This window comes from Thermobia domestica, chromosome 10 (assembly GCF_964235325.1).
Source record: "Thermobia domestica chromosome 10, izTheDome1.hap1.1, whole genome shotgun sequence".
Classification (NCBI taxonomy): domain Eukaryota; kingdom Metazoa; phylum Arthropoda; class Insecta; order Zygentoma; family Lepismatidae; genus Thermobia; species Thermobia domestica.
Window position 1 is genome coordinate 12,491,661 of NC_137463.1, and position 15,564 is coordinate 12,507,224.

General features: G+C 38.4%; 2 protein-coding genes across 3 annotated transcripts in view; both read right to left on the minus strand.

Annotated features, from left to right (window-relative positions):
- Positions 1–752: 752 nt before the first annotated feature.
- Positions 753–15,564, minus strand: part of LOC145662295 (lipopolysaccharide-induced tumor necrosis factor-alpha factor homolog) — a 122,194-nt gene continuing 107,382 nt past the window's right edge. For both annotated transcript variants that reach the window (XM_081727714.1, XM_081727713.1), the window contains 2 exons: positions 5,061–5,205; positions 753–1,168 (listed from right to left, as the gene is read on the minus strand). In XM_081727714.1, coding sequence (XP_081583840.1) covers positions 1,063–1,168; positions 5,061–5,205 — 251 coding nt within the window. In that variant the 3' untranslated portion in view covers positions 753–1,062. The remainder of the gene's footprint in view (positions 1,169–5,060; positions 5,206–15,564) is intronic.
- Positions 10,279–13,207, minus strand: LOC145661937 (uncharacterized). Its single transcript, XM_081727282.1, has 2 exons — positions 10,584–13,207; positions 10,279–10,442 (listed from the first exon to the last, which is right to left on the minus strand). The coding sequence occupies exon 1, from the start codon at positions 13,016–13,018 to the stop codon at positions 10,739–10,741; it is 2,280 nt and encodes a 759-aa protein (XP_081583408.1). The 5' UTR covers positions 13,019–13,207; the 3' UTR covers positions 10,279–10,442; positions 10,584–10,738.

Consider the following 15,564-nt stretch of genomic DNA (forward strand, 5'->3'; position numbering starts at 1 on the left):
GCAGAACTTCCCTAATTCTCTCAGTAGTGTCGTGGCAGTGATTGAAGATTGGCGTTCCTATTCCAGCTCTCGCCGTGTGTGAAGTGCGAGCAGTGATAAAGTTTTTGAATGCACATGGCATAGCACCGATTGAAATCCATCTTCAGCTGTATCGTTGCAAAAATGTCAATGCTGATCCTGTGCACCTTGCTTTGTGCTCTAGAATCAGTTGCTTCAACACAAGACTTCTTGATCAACAGGCACTCCGTGACATTAGTGTGCAATAAGGAGCGGAAAATCTGTAGGAACTGCTTGCTCATGCCGTTAGGTCCATGGACCTGGCACAGCTAACGATGGATTTCGATTGGTACTATGCCCTGTGCATTCAAAAACTTTATCACTGCTCGCACTTCACACGCGGCAGGGGCTGGAATAGGAACGTCCATCTTCAACCACTGCCACGACGCTACTGAGAGCACTAGGGAAGTTCCGCTAGTGCATGTGCCATGGTAGGACCTTATTCTCTCACGTACACGCAGTCGCTTCGCGCAACATACCGTTTCCTAACTATGGGACGCGTGGGAAACTTACTTTCTGGATGCGCCTTGTATATATTTTAAGCTCCAAATTCCTCGACAGAATTCGCGATGACAAAAGATTTTGAACTAGCAGAACACTGCTGTTCCTTACTAAACCACGTGTCAGGGTATCTTTTAAAATCAAGGTTCTCATATCTTACTTTGATTACACATTTATAAGCAAATCTAGTGCAAATTACTTCATTTTTTAAGAAAGAAATACAGGCGCATGAAATAAGTGCTCGTACTAAAGTTTGGTAGCAAAAAGAGACATTTCCCCTGGAGTCATTGAAACCATCAGAGCATGGACAGATGAAGATATTTGGAAGACCACGAGATCTATGGGCCGAGTACTTCGTCCATGGTGTCTGAGAAATGCAATGATCGAGATCTTCCGATCCATCTTTCGAAGGAGCTTCAGACAAGCGTTTCTGTTCCTTTGGCACTAGAATCAAAGAACTTCTGGGTAAAACACCGACTATCCTTCGATGGCCTCTTTTGTTCATCACCTTGGGAAGCTGGATCCAAGGAAATTCTTACATACACTGCAATAATGGTCGTATCTCTTCAAAGACTTCATACAGTAAGGGATCCAAGCAAAACAGCATAATCTGCAAAATAAAAATGTTAAGAAAAATCAGAAGTTGATACAATACATGAGTTAACCACAATTTTGTTTATTTCAGAATAACGTACCAGTACCCAAAATAAACTTAGCTATTATCAATTTCTTTTTTCTTTTTCTTTTTTTCTTGTGAAAACTATCAGATAGAACCTTGAAATTTACGGTATCACGCAAAAGATTAAAAAAAAAAGAAAGTTTTTGTGTGTGTTTTGTAAAATTTCTATACCATTCTAAGTTATCTCTTGTGTTTGTGTGTTTTAGGTGCTATTGAGATGCTGCATCCAATCGAACAAGATCAGAACTATCTAGGGAATGTCATATTCATTGACGAAGCAATCTTTTTTCTTACACACCAGGAAAGGTTAATTAGAATAACTTTTGGATAGAGGATTTGTAAAACCCATTCTGTATCGGAAATAACTAATTAACTAACTCTATGGTCTATGGAACCCGTGGGTTCAATGCTGCGCTCATAAAATCTCTTCATTGACTTCTGTCCAGTGGTGACTTTAGCGGGTAGGCCGGGCCTACCCAAAAATTTTGACAAATATATAAACCTAAAAGATACAATAAAGAGTAAATATATTTTACACTATTTATATTAATGGTAAATAATTATTTAACAAATAGCATCAACCACTCCTGTAAAAGTAATTTCCTACTGTCATTAATCAATCAAATGTGTATAAGTATCCATAAGAGAGGGAGCGGGCCTACCCAAAAGTAAACTCCTAAAGCCGCCCCTGCTCCTGTCCTTCGCCAACTAGGTCCAGCTTCTCTTTTCATTCCTATTTCTGCGAGATCTATCTTAATATTGTCCTCCCATCTGCGTCTAGGTCTTCCTAATTGTCGTTTTCCGATAGGATTTCCAGTTAAGACTTTGAAAGCGTTCCTACTTTCTTGCATTGTGCACAAACTAACGCTTATCTGTCATCTCACTATAAGCTTCTCACGTGCTTACTTTATTGGGTTTAACTATTAAAAATCAATGCATAAAATGCTTCAATGCATTGAAGAACTAGAGATAAGAAAATTTTAAAACCCATGACAATTTTAAAAATAACTCATTTTATTAGAATGTGAACAGACACATTCATAGCATCTCATAACTATGGCTATACGATAGGCAAGGGCGCCGATCCTGGGGGCCCCGGACCCTCCCCCCAAAGCTCATATGGCCCCCTATTGTATTTATAAATATACAATATTTGGCATAATTTGAATGTAATTTGTCTTAAAATCCTCATATATATACCTTCTGCATCTGAATGCCCCCCCCCCCAAGTTTACAGAGAAATCGGCGCCCTTGACAATAGGCGTAACTAGGATATTTTATTAGAGGGACCATGGTCCCTTCTAAGAATTAAAAGAATCTTTCAACAGATTCAACGATATCCGAGGATGGCCTAACCTGCCTGGTCCTCTCAGTTACGGATATAAGCAAAACATGTCTGAAATTTTTTCGTCAACAGAAAATGTTCATAATTTACAAACACGTTTTCACACATCATTCAAGAAGAAGCTAGAAATATTCCCCAGCTTCTATTTTAGTCCCCTAGATGGATAGACAGGGTAAATATATACAAGCAGTTTCAGTTATTAAACCAAATTTCTCAGAAAAAGACATAAAGGAATATACACTACAATCCCGTTTAACCGAATCCCGATTAACCAAATTACCGAGTTAACCGAATAGCTAAATAAGCGTTTATCTTATCTTAAACAGAAGAAAATATCAGCTTTCTTTTTCACAATTTCAATTAAGGTTACATTCACACACATAGTATGCCGTGGCTGTGCCATTCCCATGCGGGGCTCCGGCAGCATTTTTTTCACGCGCTACCCTAGCCAACTCTTTAAAGTTTGCCACACTGAGAAAAATCTGTTCTCCGGACAGCGGTATATTGTACAAATATACGGAATCATCTTGCTTACTACAGAAATCAGTACGGAGCATACGTTATCCGTATGCTACATAGGCACTGCCCTTAAATGTTACATCATGCCTTTGCAGGATATCTGATATCTAACAGTCTTCCTTATATTACATACATATATGTACGTTACCTTCGTCAGCTGTATGTTATATACGTCCATTTGTATGTGAGATCCTTACCGCCTATATTGTTTCATACGGGAAGTACGGGGTTTCATACGGGAAAACATGCGTTTTCAGTTATACGTGTGGTGTACGTTAAGCCCAAAAACTACAGGATTTACAAATGTAACATACGATTTTACGTTCGCCACATACGGATTTTTTCTCTCAGTGCACAAGGAAGAAGCGGGTGAGGTTTACTTCAAAATTGCACCACCCGAGTGTGACGTAATGCCACTTGGTATTATTATGGGGTCAAGATGGAACCAAACGAGCTCTGTGGGTCTTCTAACCACCTTCGCTCGCTGACGCTTGCTCAGCTGTTTCATAATGTATAAGTAAATAATTTTTTAAATCGTTTATATTATATGTTACGTACAAGAGCAAATGCGTATTATTTTTATCCTATTTTAATGATAAAAGTGTTATTAAAATTTGAAAAGAAACTTTCCTTGGACCGGGATTGAACCCACGCTAAAAGTGATCTTCGTTACTAGCCCTTGCGCTAGCATGCTCGGCCGCTTGGCAGTTTTATTTGTGCTATATGTATGCTACATGGCGAGAAACGGAATAACTTGAACCAATCAGAGCCGTGTATTTAGCTCCTATAGCTAGGGTCAAGCATGATTAAAATATTTGCTCCCCGGCAGGCCGCTTTGAAGAAAAAACAGCCTGGTCGTATCTCGTCGGCCGCGATTCTTCGGCTTCCTTCGGAGCACATGATGCGTGCAACACGAAGTTGATCAAAACCAAGGAAAATGGTATAAAAAGCATAGCACGACACAGTGTTGCCACACTTGGTACAATTGTACCAAATTCAGCCCTTTTTGTCATTCATCGGCCCGTGGGTACCACGCTTTCATTTTCAGCCATTTTGTGAAGAATTTGGTACAATTCTACCCAATTCAGCACTATTTGACAAATACTTGTCACATGTTCAAAAGTATCAGTAAGACTTTTCCTGCATCTCACGTTACTCATACTGTGTGTTGGACTCTTAAAAGATGTTGTTGAACATCCATTCTGTGACGTTGCACTGCATAACGATACGAAATTTGTGTGGAAAATTCGTAATTCGAACTATACCGGGAAGCAAATGACGCTAGATGGGCGCATGAAGAAGTCGAGAAAGAAGCAGTATGGTGGAAATTTTAATTTGCGACCTTTGTAGAGAGATAAGTTTCACCTACTTCCACGCTTGTTCGGAGTCCTCCTATTTGGATGTTTTTAAAAGAGCATTTTCTTGATTTGGACTCTTGGAAGTGGGGGGGGGGGGTGAGTTCTAGGAGTTCTAGAACTTTACCTCTTTTAGTTTCGTGTTATAGAGCCATGTATTACACTAATATAAAATAATGAATTCAGCCCTTTTTGTTTCAATTTGGTACTATTTTTTAGCCCACTCCAGAGCTAGGACTGTGGCAACACTGGCACGACACCGTGCGGCATGGTACGTATAAATGGTCGCAGCTGTGGCACGGACGAAACATTTCAAGGGAATGGCATGGGCACGTCACATTATGTGTGAATTAACCTTTAAACTTGATTGTCTTAGTCGTACCACTTTAATTTAGCAACATTTAATTCTAATGTTCATATTTGAAGGCATCATCTTTCACGCTGAAAGTATGTATATTAAATACACAGTACTATGTACTGTATAAAAAGCTTTTATTCCAGTTCAACCGAATTTGCGTTTAACCGCAGCACTATCGGCTAAACGGAACTCTAGTGTATTAATTTACTTTTGCCTTTAATTAAATCAGAAAAAAATAAAACTTACCCAAAGAAACATAACTTTAAACACAACGTGTGGGCATCTTCGGAAGCTGTAATTATAACGTTAGTAGTCATACGTGTTCGGCAATAAGGACACCTTAAGGATTCAGGATTTCTCCCAAATACAGTTATTTCCGGGTAGCCAGGACCTGTAGAAGAGATGAAGTCAAATTATATACTTTTCTTTAGAATTTGCGTCTGACTATAAAATATTAGAAATATATTAGGGAATCAAGATACGAGCATAACTTGAAAATATGTTAGTACATTGTCAGTACATTATTGATGTGTGAAAATAAAATCAGTCAATACATTGTCATTGTCGAATTGAAGCTCTTACGAGTTGATTGTACGTTTCTTCGAAAGCTGATTTTCTCAAAACTGTGAGAGGCAGTCAAATGAAAACCATATTCAATAATAATAATAATAATAATAATAATAATAATAATAATAATAATAATAATAATAATAATAATAATAATAATAATAATAATAATAATAATAATAATAATAATAATAATAATGTAAAAAGGCAATAGTGTTGCAAAATGCATTCACCAGTTTTTGGCACATAACATGGAACTAATCACCGATACTAGGCCATATAAATACCAACCAAGCCCAGTACTTGAAAACGATAAATAGGCCTATAAACTCTACTTGGATCGAGAAATCAGAACATATGTAATAGTACCTGAAAACAGACCCGATATCACTATTATAAAATGGAACCAAGAAATGACTCACTGTGACTCACATCGATGTACTCAGTACCATTGACCCATAACATAGTACAACACTTATAAATTATAAATCTTGGAACGCTAATTTAAAGACTTCATTTCATTTTTACACATGCTCGACCAGTGCTGCTGCTCATGGGCGTCTCTGGCGGGAAGGGGGGGACGCGTCCCCCCAATATTTTGAAGTGACATAATCTAATATTCCGCTGAGATACTAGCAGTTAGATCATTTCCTTTGATGTCCCCCTCCCAAATTTTACATGCCAGAGACGCCAATGCTGCTGCTGATTGATTTCCAGTAACATCTGTAAACCATAATCAGTGGCGTATTTAGGGAGGCTTCCGTGCTTAAGCCCCTCCGAAATCTTACTTACTATAGTAAAGTATATGAAATATCTTGCATAATTTTCACATTTTCAGGCAAAGCCCCCCCGAAAGTTAGCAAAGCCCCCCGAAAAAAATCGTAAATACGCCATGGCTATAACAATCATTTTTCCACCTTGCCACTTACTTTAGTTGGTACGCCTGTTATTTTATCAACTAATATTGAAATAAAGGAAGAATTGAAAATTTCATGCTCTATTTCGTTAAACATTTCCCTCTGCTATAGAGCTACTTAGCTCATTCTGAATTCCATTTTGAAGTTCTAACAAACGTAGATGCTATCAATAAATGGTTTACAAGTGTCTAGAGCTATCTCGTGGCTATATAAATGACATACGCGCCTTCAGTGTTGAAGACCCGGGTTCTATTCTCAGTGGGAGCTCATGTGGTTCGGATCTCACGTTAAGCTGGAGTTCACGTCTCGAATAGCCTCGGTGCTGAAAGGCACAATTAACACCAAATATTTAAGAACTTCTAATCATACTTTGCAGTGAAATTTAACAGTTCAACGTGGTTGCTCTTGGTAAATGACTCGCTACTTTCTTCATGTTTTCTGATTCCGATCTTTGCTCTGGCCTTAATTGGACATTTTCTTTTTTCTGTTCATTTTAACATCTTCATTATGTTTAACTATGTCATAGCGATATACTAATTCACTTGATTGTCAATACGTGTGTAATCTAATGTCTTTTACACAGTAGTTGGATGGAGATGTTTTTGGCACTACTCATGAAGGTCACTATATCACTCAATTCTGAGACATTCCAAACTGTTTTCCAGTAACAAAATAAACATCAGAAACATGGCAGTTTATCACTTAATAAATACTCAATTAACCATTTTGTAGAATTATAGTGACTACTTTGGAAATGCCTAGTACCAGATTTTGTTCTTAAGTTCTGTAAGGTGAGTAAACCGTCTTACGTTATCATTTTCCTGTACCGACTTATGACGTACAAACATGGTGGTCATTGTTTTTAGCGCACGAGCAGCAGACCAAAATTCAATCGCAAATTTTGACTACTTAGAATCATCGCATGAGGGAAAGGAAGTGTTCTCCGTAATTAGCTAGCTCTGAAGTTTTTCTTTTTTTCTGTTCTTTTTTTTAGTGCAATAAAAAGAATCAGTGGAAATGTCCATTGAGTGAACCAAAAGGATACAATTTTACTTGGTCAATCAGTCACTAGGTACTTTATTTCTGTGGAACATTTCTGAATTCGTGAACCTGGAACAGCTAGTATTCACCTGTTCTATTGTCATGTTACTTGCTCAAATTTAGGTAGAAGTATGGAGAGCTAAGACAATCGGCCCATTAAAAAAAAAGAAAAAAGAAAGAAAGAAAGAAAAAGAAAAATGAAATGAAATCTTTAAGTTTTACGTTCCACGGTTATGCCGTAGCAGTATTACAGCCCCCCCCCCCCGCCAGAAGTCCGTCCTGGATCCGACCCTGGCAGTCATACACTTCTTAAAGGGAAATGACTCACATGAAGCAGTAGTAATCGCCCCACTTGGCCTCACTTTTTGGCCCCTGGGTCCCTGCCTCAGGACCCATGGTCCCTGGCCGGGGTCATTGACCTAGGGGTACCTAGGACCACCCCCTAAAATTTGGCAGGGGTACATAGGACCACCCCAGGACCCATGGTCCCTGGCCCGTGTCAATGACCTAGGGGTACTTAGGACCACCCCTCTAGATTTTGGCAGGGGTACATAGGACCACCCCCTTAAATTTTGGAAATTGCCAAATCTAAAAATTGGGTGTGGTAGCCTAGGACCACAGTATGTACCTCTATCAGTATTGGATGTCTATGTCGTTCCCTTTTATGGGTAAAAAATTGCCAAAAAAAATTCAAATTTCGGGGGTTTTTTGACCTAATTTATCCCCTTTGATGAGGTATTATTATCCTATATGGTTATATGTGCATATACAGGGATTCATTACCTTTCATAAGACATGGGTATATTAATGCACCCCTTTAAATTTTTGGGAGGTGTACCTTGGCCCACCCCTTCAATTTTGGAAATTGCCCAATTTCAACATTGGGTATTATAGTATAGAACCCTAGTATGTATTACTATAAATTTGGGTGGTCCACTTCGTTCCCTTTTAGGGGTACAAAATTGCCAAAATTTTAGTACAACCACATGTTTGGTTTTTTGGTTCATTTTTATTCCCTTGGATGAGGTCCTATTACCTTATATGGGTGTATACAGGTGTTTATTTCCTATTGTAAGACATAGGTACATTTGTGCACCCCGGCAGGAGTGCCTTGGCCCACCCCTTCAATTTTGGAAATTGCCCAATTTAAACATTTTGGTACAATAGTATGTATTACTATAAATTTGGGTGGTCCACTTCGTTCCCTTTTTAGGGGTACAAAATTGCCAAATTTTTAGTACAACCACATGTTTGGGTTTTTGGCTCATTTTATTCCCTTGGATGAGGTCCTATTACCTTATATGGGTGTATACAGGTGTTTATTTCCTATTGTAAGACATAGGTACATTTGTGCACCCCGGCAGGAGTGCCTTGGCCCACCCCTTAAATTTTTTGGAAATTGCCCAATTTAAACATTTGGTATAATAGTATAGAACCCTAATATATATTACTACAAAATTTCGGTGGTCTATCTCGTTCCCTTCCAGGGGTACAAAATTGCCAAATTTTTAGTACAACCACGTGTTTGGGTTTTGACCTAATTCATTTCCTTGGATGAGATCCTATTACCTTATATGGTTATATGGCCATGTATAGGAGTCCATTCCCTATTATGAAACATAAGTACATATGTGCACCCCCGGGAATGGTACCTTGGCCCGCCCCTTAAGTTTTAGAAATTGCCAAATTTAAACATTTGGTATCATAGTACTGGACCCTAATATATATTACTACAAAATTTGGGTGGTCCACCTCGTTCCCTTTTAGGGGGCATTTTGTTCCGCTTTAGGAGTGAACCTTGCAATCGTCCCGAGTTTGATTCTTGGAAATGTTGAGTTTAACGTCCCCGCGAAAACGGTGATAGACCGAAACATGAACTTACTTGACTGAGGATTGAAGCAGGGACCTCATACAGTAGAGACAAGCACTGAGCCATCGTACACGTGTGTTGATTACTATGCAATGGTCCCGAGTTTGATTCTTGGTGCTAGTTTCAGGAAATGTTAACGTCCCACTTGAAACGATGATGAGAAATGAGAAAACATCATAAACTTACTTGCTTGCGGATTGAAGCAGAGATCTCACATATTTGAGCCACTATGGCCCATTGAGAAGTTCAGTTTTTTGATTACTATGTCATGGTCCCGAGTTCGATTTTTGTGTTAGTTTAAGAAATATTGAGTTTAACGTCCCCTTGAAACGATGATGAAAAATGATAGGAGGAAACATGAACTTACTTCGTTGTGGATTGAAGCGCTGAGCCGTCGTACTCCATTCAGTGCGAACAGTTTCGCGTATGAAAAGAAGACGAGCAGATTATGTTACATTACACATTTCAGTGCGAGCAGTTTACACTAGGTTTATGTTTCATATAGAAAGATAGAAGATCTGCGTTGTCATCTTTTTACTTCGTGTGCAACTTTGACCTTGAAGAAAACCTTGTTGACTCAGTGCTAGCATTGACGTATACACACAATCTTATTGTTTAGTTGGCTGTATTTAGAGATGAATCAGACATGTAAGGTTGCTGGTTCGAATCTAGTTGTGTTCGCTGTAACTCAGGGTCTGAGCGATACTTACCGACATTTTTCCAGTGTTGCCAACACTATCAGAATGAATCGATTCATTTAGTCGGAGCAGTTTCGTGACGAAAACAGAATTTTGTTTTGCACACAAAATTTTTTTCTGAAACAGAATTTTGTTTGTACATAAAAATTTTTTTCTGAAACAGAATTTTGTTTGTACATAAAAATTTTCTGAAACAGTTTTTGTTTTGTACACACAAAAAAAATTTTCTGAAACAGAATTTTGTTTTCGTACACAAAAAATTTTTTCTGAAAACATTTTTTTTTCGTACACAAAAATTTTCTGAATCAGTTTTTTTTTCGTACACAAAAAATTTTCTGAAACATTGATTTATTTTATCGGTAAACTGATTCAGAAAAAAGAAATTGAAATCGCAGTACAGGAAAAAGAATTTGATTTTAGGATGTGAAATAAAAACACAGAATCATGTTTTTGTACATTTATTTTTAGCATGTGAAATAGAATACAGAATTTCTTTTTTCTTCAAAGGAAGACGTGTCCGTGACGGGTACAAATTCTGTAAAGAGAAAATAAAACATATGAATATACATGGTAATATTTATTTTGTTTCCTGTGAAAGAAGAAAAACAGATTATTAACATCGAACTAACTGATCAAGAGAGAGTGAGGTGAGAAAAGAAACGCAAATGTGACGTACCTGAATTCCTTTTTTTTCTCCACGGGTTTCTGCAAGGTGATGTCATCTGAGTTTTTGTCTTCGCTGTGGCCTTGTTGAAGCATGTCCCGTGTTGCGTTGATTCTTTGCCCGTCTTTGGGAAGTGATGTTGGTGGGATTAGGGGAAAATATGGCTGTTATTCTGTTCTGGCTTTTTTATACCCATAGGGCAATGTCTCGTATGTGTCTGGTATTAATCGGCGTTTTTTATAGTTGAAACTGTACTTCTTTTCTTCAGGTTTTGTGACAAGATGATGATCGTGGGTTCTGTAAATTTTGTGCGGCGTGCTAATGGAGATTTTTTCACTCGATTGATTTATGATCATTTGCTCCAGACTGTTAAAATTTAGCTTTTGACTTGCAGTATAATTGAGTGTGAATCCACGAATTTTGCATACATAACTGGTTGATTTCGTGTCGGGGTTGTAGATTTCCAAGGCGTACTGTTTTGGGCCACCAGACACGAATTTTTTAATGTATGCTTTTGGTCCAATTGATTCAAGTTCATTTGACATTGAACCAAGAAATACTTCTGGTTCTATTGTGGGCTGTGATGGTCGCTGCGTGAATATCACTGAATCTGTATCGAAATATAGTACTCTTTCTTGCAGCAATTCTAAATATTTGTAGAGTTCCAGACGAGCTTGACACGTTGTAAATGCTCCAAGGACAACATTAGCATTGTGATTTTGTACTGGAACATCATCTTCATACTGCCAATAAAGGTATAACATCGAATCGTTAACAGGTAAAATTTGGTTGACTTTTATGTCTGGAGCAGTTAATTTCTGATACAGTTCTTTGGGGTCGTTAATGATGGTCGTTTGGCTGAAATTGTCTCTTATAGCGAGTCGTCCCCAGAAGGCATTCAAACAGAGCTTTGCAAGACTACGACGTGCTGAATTTGTCATTATATTTGCTGCATCTAAAGTTATGCCTTCCCGTTGTTGTACCACTTGGATATACTGCTGCTTTTCTTCTTCGGTGACGCAATTGGCAGGCCAACCAGAAGCTTCCAGCTTAGATTTCAAAAATGTATTAATGTATTCGCTGAATAATCCGCCAGTCTTGGTTTCTGGATCATATACGGTGATGTCGTAATCCCAAATTTCGTAAATTTCAATGACTTGATACCCAAGTTCAATGGCTTTTTGAATTTCATAGGACACCCATGTTCCTGTTAGGCTTCGTTCACTGTCCGAATGTGTACATTCAGAATCTTGATTTAATGCTGTGGCACAGGCAGCACAAAGTGGAAACAACAACTTCTTATTTGAACGAAATGGCAGCACTGGATGAAACACATTTCTGCTAGGCAAGATCTTCAACTTGACCAATCCGTTGACAGTTAGAATGTCGGGCATTTCTGGATCTCCCTGTAGATATATTCGTGGATGCCCTATTGGATACCGTCCACATTTATTCACATAAGGATACAGGGAGACGATATCCAAGAATTTTATTTCTTCGCCTTCATTTTCATTTGCGACGTGGTACAATTTAATGGCATTAACACGGCCACCATAGAAGCTGTCTCTTGGATTTAATGGTGTCTTATTAGTATAAGGATGTGTGCTTAAAGAAGAGGCCAATGCTGGATTGGATTTTAACACTTGACGAAATTCACATTCCCACATTTCATGTACTTTATATCCCATGGATCGTAATAACTTCATTTTACGCTGTGTTCTCTCGTAGCGATAGTTCATTGTTTCTTCGGAGTTCTCATAAATGGGTTGATCACGGCCTGTAGGGACACATAGAGGACAGCCGTGGAATCTGCACCCTTCAAATTCATACACGTGTTTCTCTTTAGTGTCGGGATTTTTGTAGTAACCGTCCAGATGAAAACCAGCAACATAAACTTCTTTTCCTCTCGCAGCATGTTGAATTGAATGACCCTCTTTTTCCTCCATGTAGGCAAGCCACTGCAAAGCAATCCGTGACTGATTGTTTCTGTGACGGTATCCTCGTGCAGGGAGAATGCTAATAGTATTGGGTTTTAAGAAATTTCGTCGAAATACTAAATTGCACGCACTCGCCAAAGTGATAGCCTCCAGGAAAGGATTGACGTGAGTTTCTTGTTCAAAAGTGGTCATGAAAGATATACAAGCCATTCGAAGTACGTTGACGTCCTGGACACAATAGTTCACCAATTCTTTTTGGAAAATAAACGTATCGTTCTGGTGTTCGTTGTACCATGTCATGAATTTCTCTCGTTCATCCACTTTCATTTCATCTGCACCATAATAATGGATGTCCGGTAATTTTCCCACATACGTTTGATTTGCAGCAGTATTAAAAAAGTGTGGAAAATATCCTTTGGTCGCGGGTAAATGAAATGCCTTGGATAATTTACTTAAAGCCATTGGCATGAAATTTAAAGAGTCAATAAACGATAAGTGATTCACTTTCATGCTTAAAATTTTTGCTCCGTTCAAGATCAAAGTAGGTTTCAATTCATGTTCTTCCACTAAAGATTTAAGAATAAAATGACCATCATATCCCTTACAGTTATGTGCCAAAGATACAATAAGTTTGATGTTGGGTCGTGGTTGACGTAAATACGCAAGAAAGGCATTGATCGGATCATCTTGAAAAATATGTTCTCGCTGTCCACAAACTTCACACGGATGATGTATATCCTCATCTTGAACACAGTTGTAACATACTTGTTGGGCCACCAGTAAATTGGGCTTATGAATGAACGTGTCTTCATCGAAGAAAGTATCCTGTGTGGCTTCGATATCATAGAAGACAATCATAGCTTTCTTGGCATGTAACACTGATGGAACTCCAGGTTTTAATTGAGTCGTATCAGGCTTCATGTAGCATTGATGGGTAGACGTAACGTGTTTATGGCACACATTACAAAAATAATCAGTACAATGATGTTGTCTTTCCCCTGTATGGACAAACGAATAAATGCGTAGACATTTGGCACACTGTTTCACCATCTTGCATATTGGTTGGCCCTTATGGTATGGTACAGTCAGATGATTTGTATAGCATGTTTCACCATAAAATTCACGATTGCATTCTGGGCACTGCTTCTCCGTATTGGTCTTACTGCATGGCGGTTTCTGCAAACATTTCTCACACATGGCCGAACAGTTCTTGACGTGTGCAATACGATGATCATATTTTTTATGGCATGCAGCACAATAGTACTTAGTAGAAAAAACCGACGTTAATGACGTGATGATGTCATAATGAGAATTGATGCACATTAAATTGATTGGAATTTTGTCTTCGCCACCAGGCCCTTCATACAGAATATCTTCTCCGGAAAAACTGGTGTATACGGTAAGTTTATAATTTGTCAAGTAGCGTTGCAATTGTCGTAATTCTTCCACGGATCCCCCATGCTCTAAATTCACTGAGGATCTGGACAAAAGTTCATGTACGGCTGGGAGAACAACACACTTTCTCTGGTTGTGATATTGTCTGTACAGTTTCTTATTTGTATTCTTATATTTCTTTAGGCCAATAGCAATCACAATTGCATAAGCCAAGCATTTCTTGTCGGTATTTTTTACACGTAAAATGCCTTTCTTGCGTTTTAATAATTCGTCGTTTGATAAAAGACCTCGACGCACCAATCCAAATCCACGGGGCACATCCACATGATGAAAATGGACAATGAACGGTTCGTTCATGAGAAAACTATCGTTACTTTGAAGGATGCGATCAAAGGAAGCCCATAAAGTCTCCAGTGTCAAATTACTTGCATGCCGGAAAGATAAATAAAATGGCTTGTTCTTCTCATCGTGGGATAAAATCGACAATCCAACCATCGATGATTCGTCGACGTTTTCCAATAAGTAATCCAACATCTGTTGAAAGGAGGTCTGAACCCACTCCACAATATCGGTGCCACTGGTCGGAGCATTAATTTGAATTTCCAGCATTCGTCCTTCAAGATTAAAACGCCGATAATGTCTATTGATTTCTCGCAAGACAGTAAAGCCAGAAGTAGCCATATTCAAATAGGGAAAAAGGTAAGGTAAGCAAAAAAGGAATAGGCAAAGAAAAACAAATATCTAAAACGAAAAGAGAGAAAAAAAGCACGAATTAAAATTGAATTCAGAGATCACTACATTATCAAAATGACTACACGATCAATCCTAAAAGAATGATCATATCTCAAATAGTTCTACTACTCAAATAGTTCGTCAAACCCGGACCAACATCAACATGTAAATGACCTAAGTTTCTGTAGTGATAAAAAGAATGAATGAAATTGTTTTTTCTAACTGTGCTGAAAGAATCATTGTAGTAAGCATTTTTCCTCTGACACTGAACTTTAAAACGTATGACGAACATGAAACGAAAACAAAATCTCATGCGCTTGCTTTTTTTTTTTTCGAGCTAAGACAAGAAAGACTCGGCGGGAGATCAGATCCCACATTAAACTGCAAGTCCACGTCTCACGTTGTAGGGAACAAATTCGTGCGTAGTTTCTTTGTTTACTTTCAGAAACTGAGCTAAGTGGTTAGCGTTACGCAACTCTGGCCCGGGTTCAAACACCCAGTATGCGCTCAAATTCAACATTAAGCTGTATTCCTAGCACCCCACTACTGAAGGGACGCTAAACCAAAATCAACAATTTTCTCGTGCTTACTTCTAATGTGTGGGATTCCTAATTCGATCCCCGGTCAAGTTATTCTTCCATTTGCTAAAATAATTCATGTTAAATAAAAAACAGTGATAACAATGTTATCCTCATGCAAAAACACTCCATTGATATTAAGAAACGCGGTTGATACTTACCTCAAATTCAAGGAACGGAGTAAAGTCACGCTGTCACTAGAGGTACACCTACGTTCATTCAAGATCTTCGTGGAAGTAGGACTTGAAAATGAAAATTAAGAATTTTATTTAGATCTGAAACGTGTTCAACTATAAAGTGACAACACTATCAGCCAATCAGAAACGAGGAAATGAATCAATGACATCACGG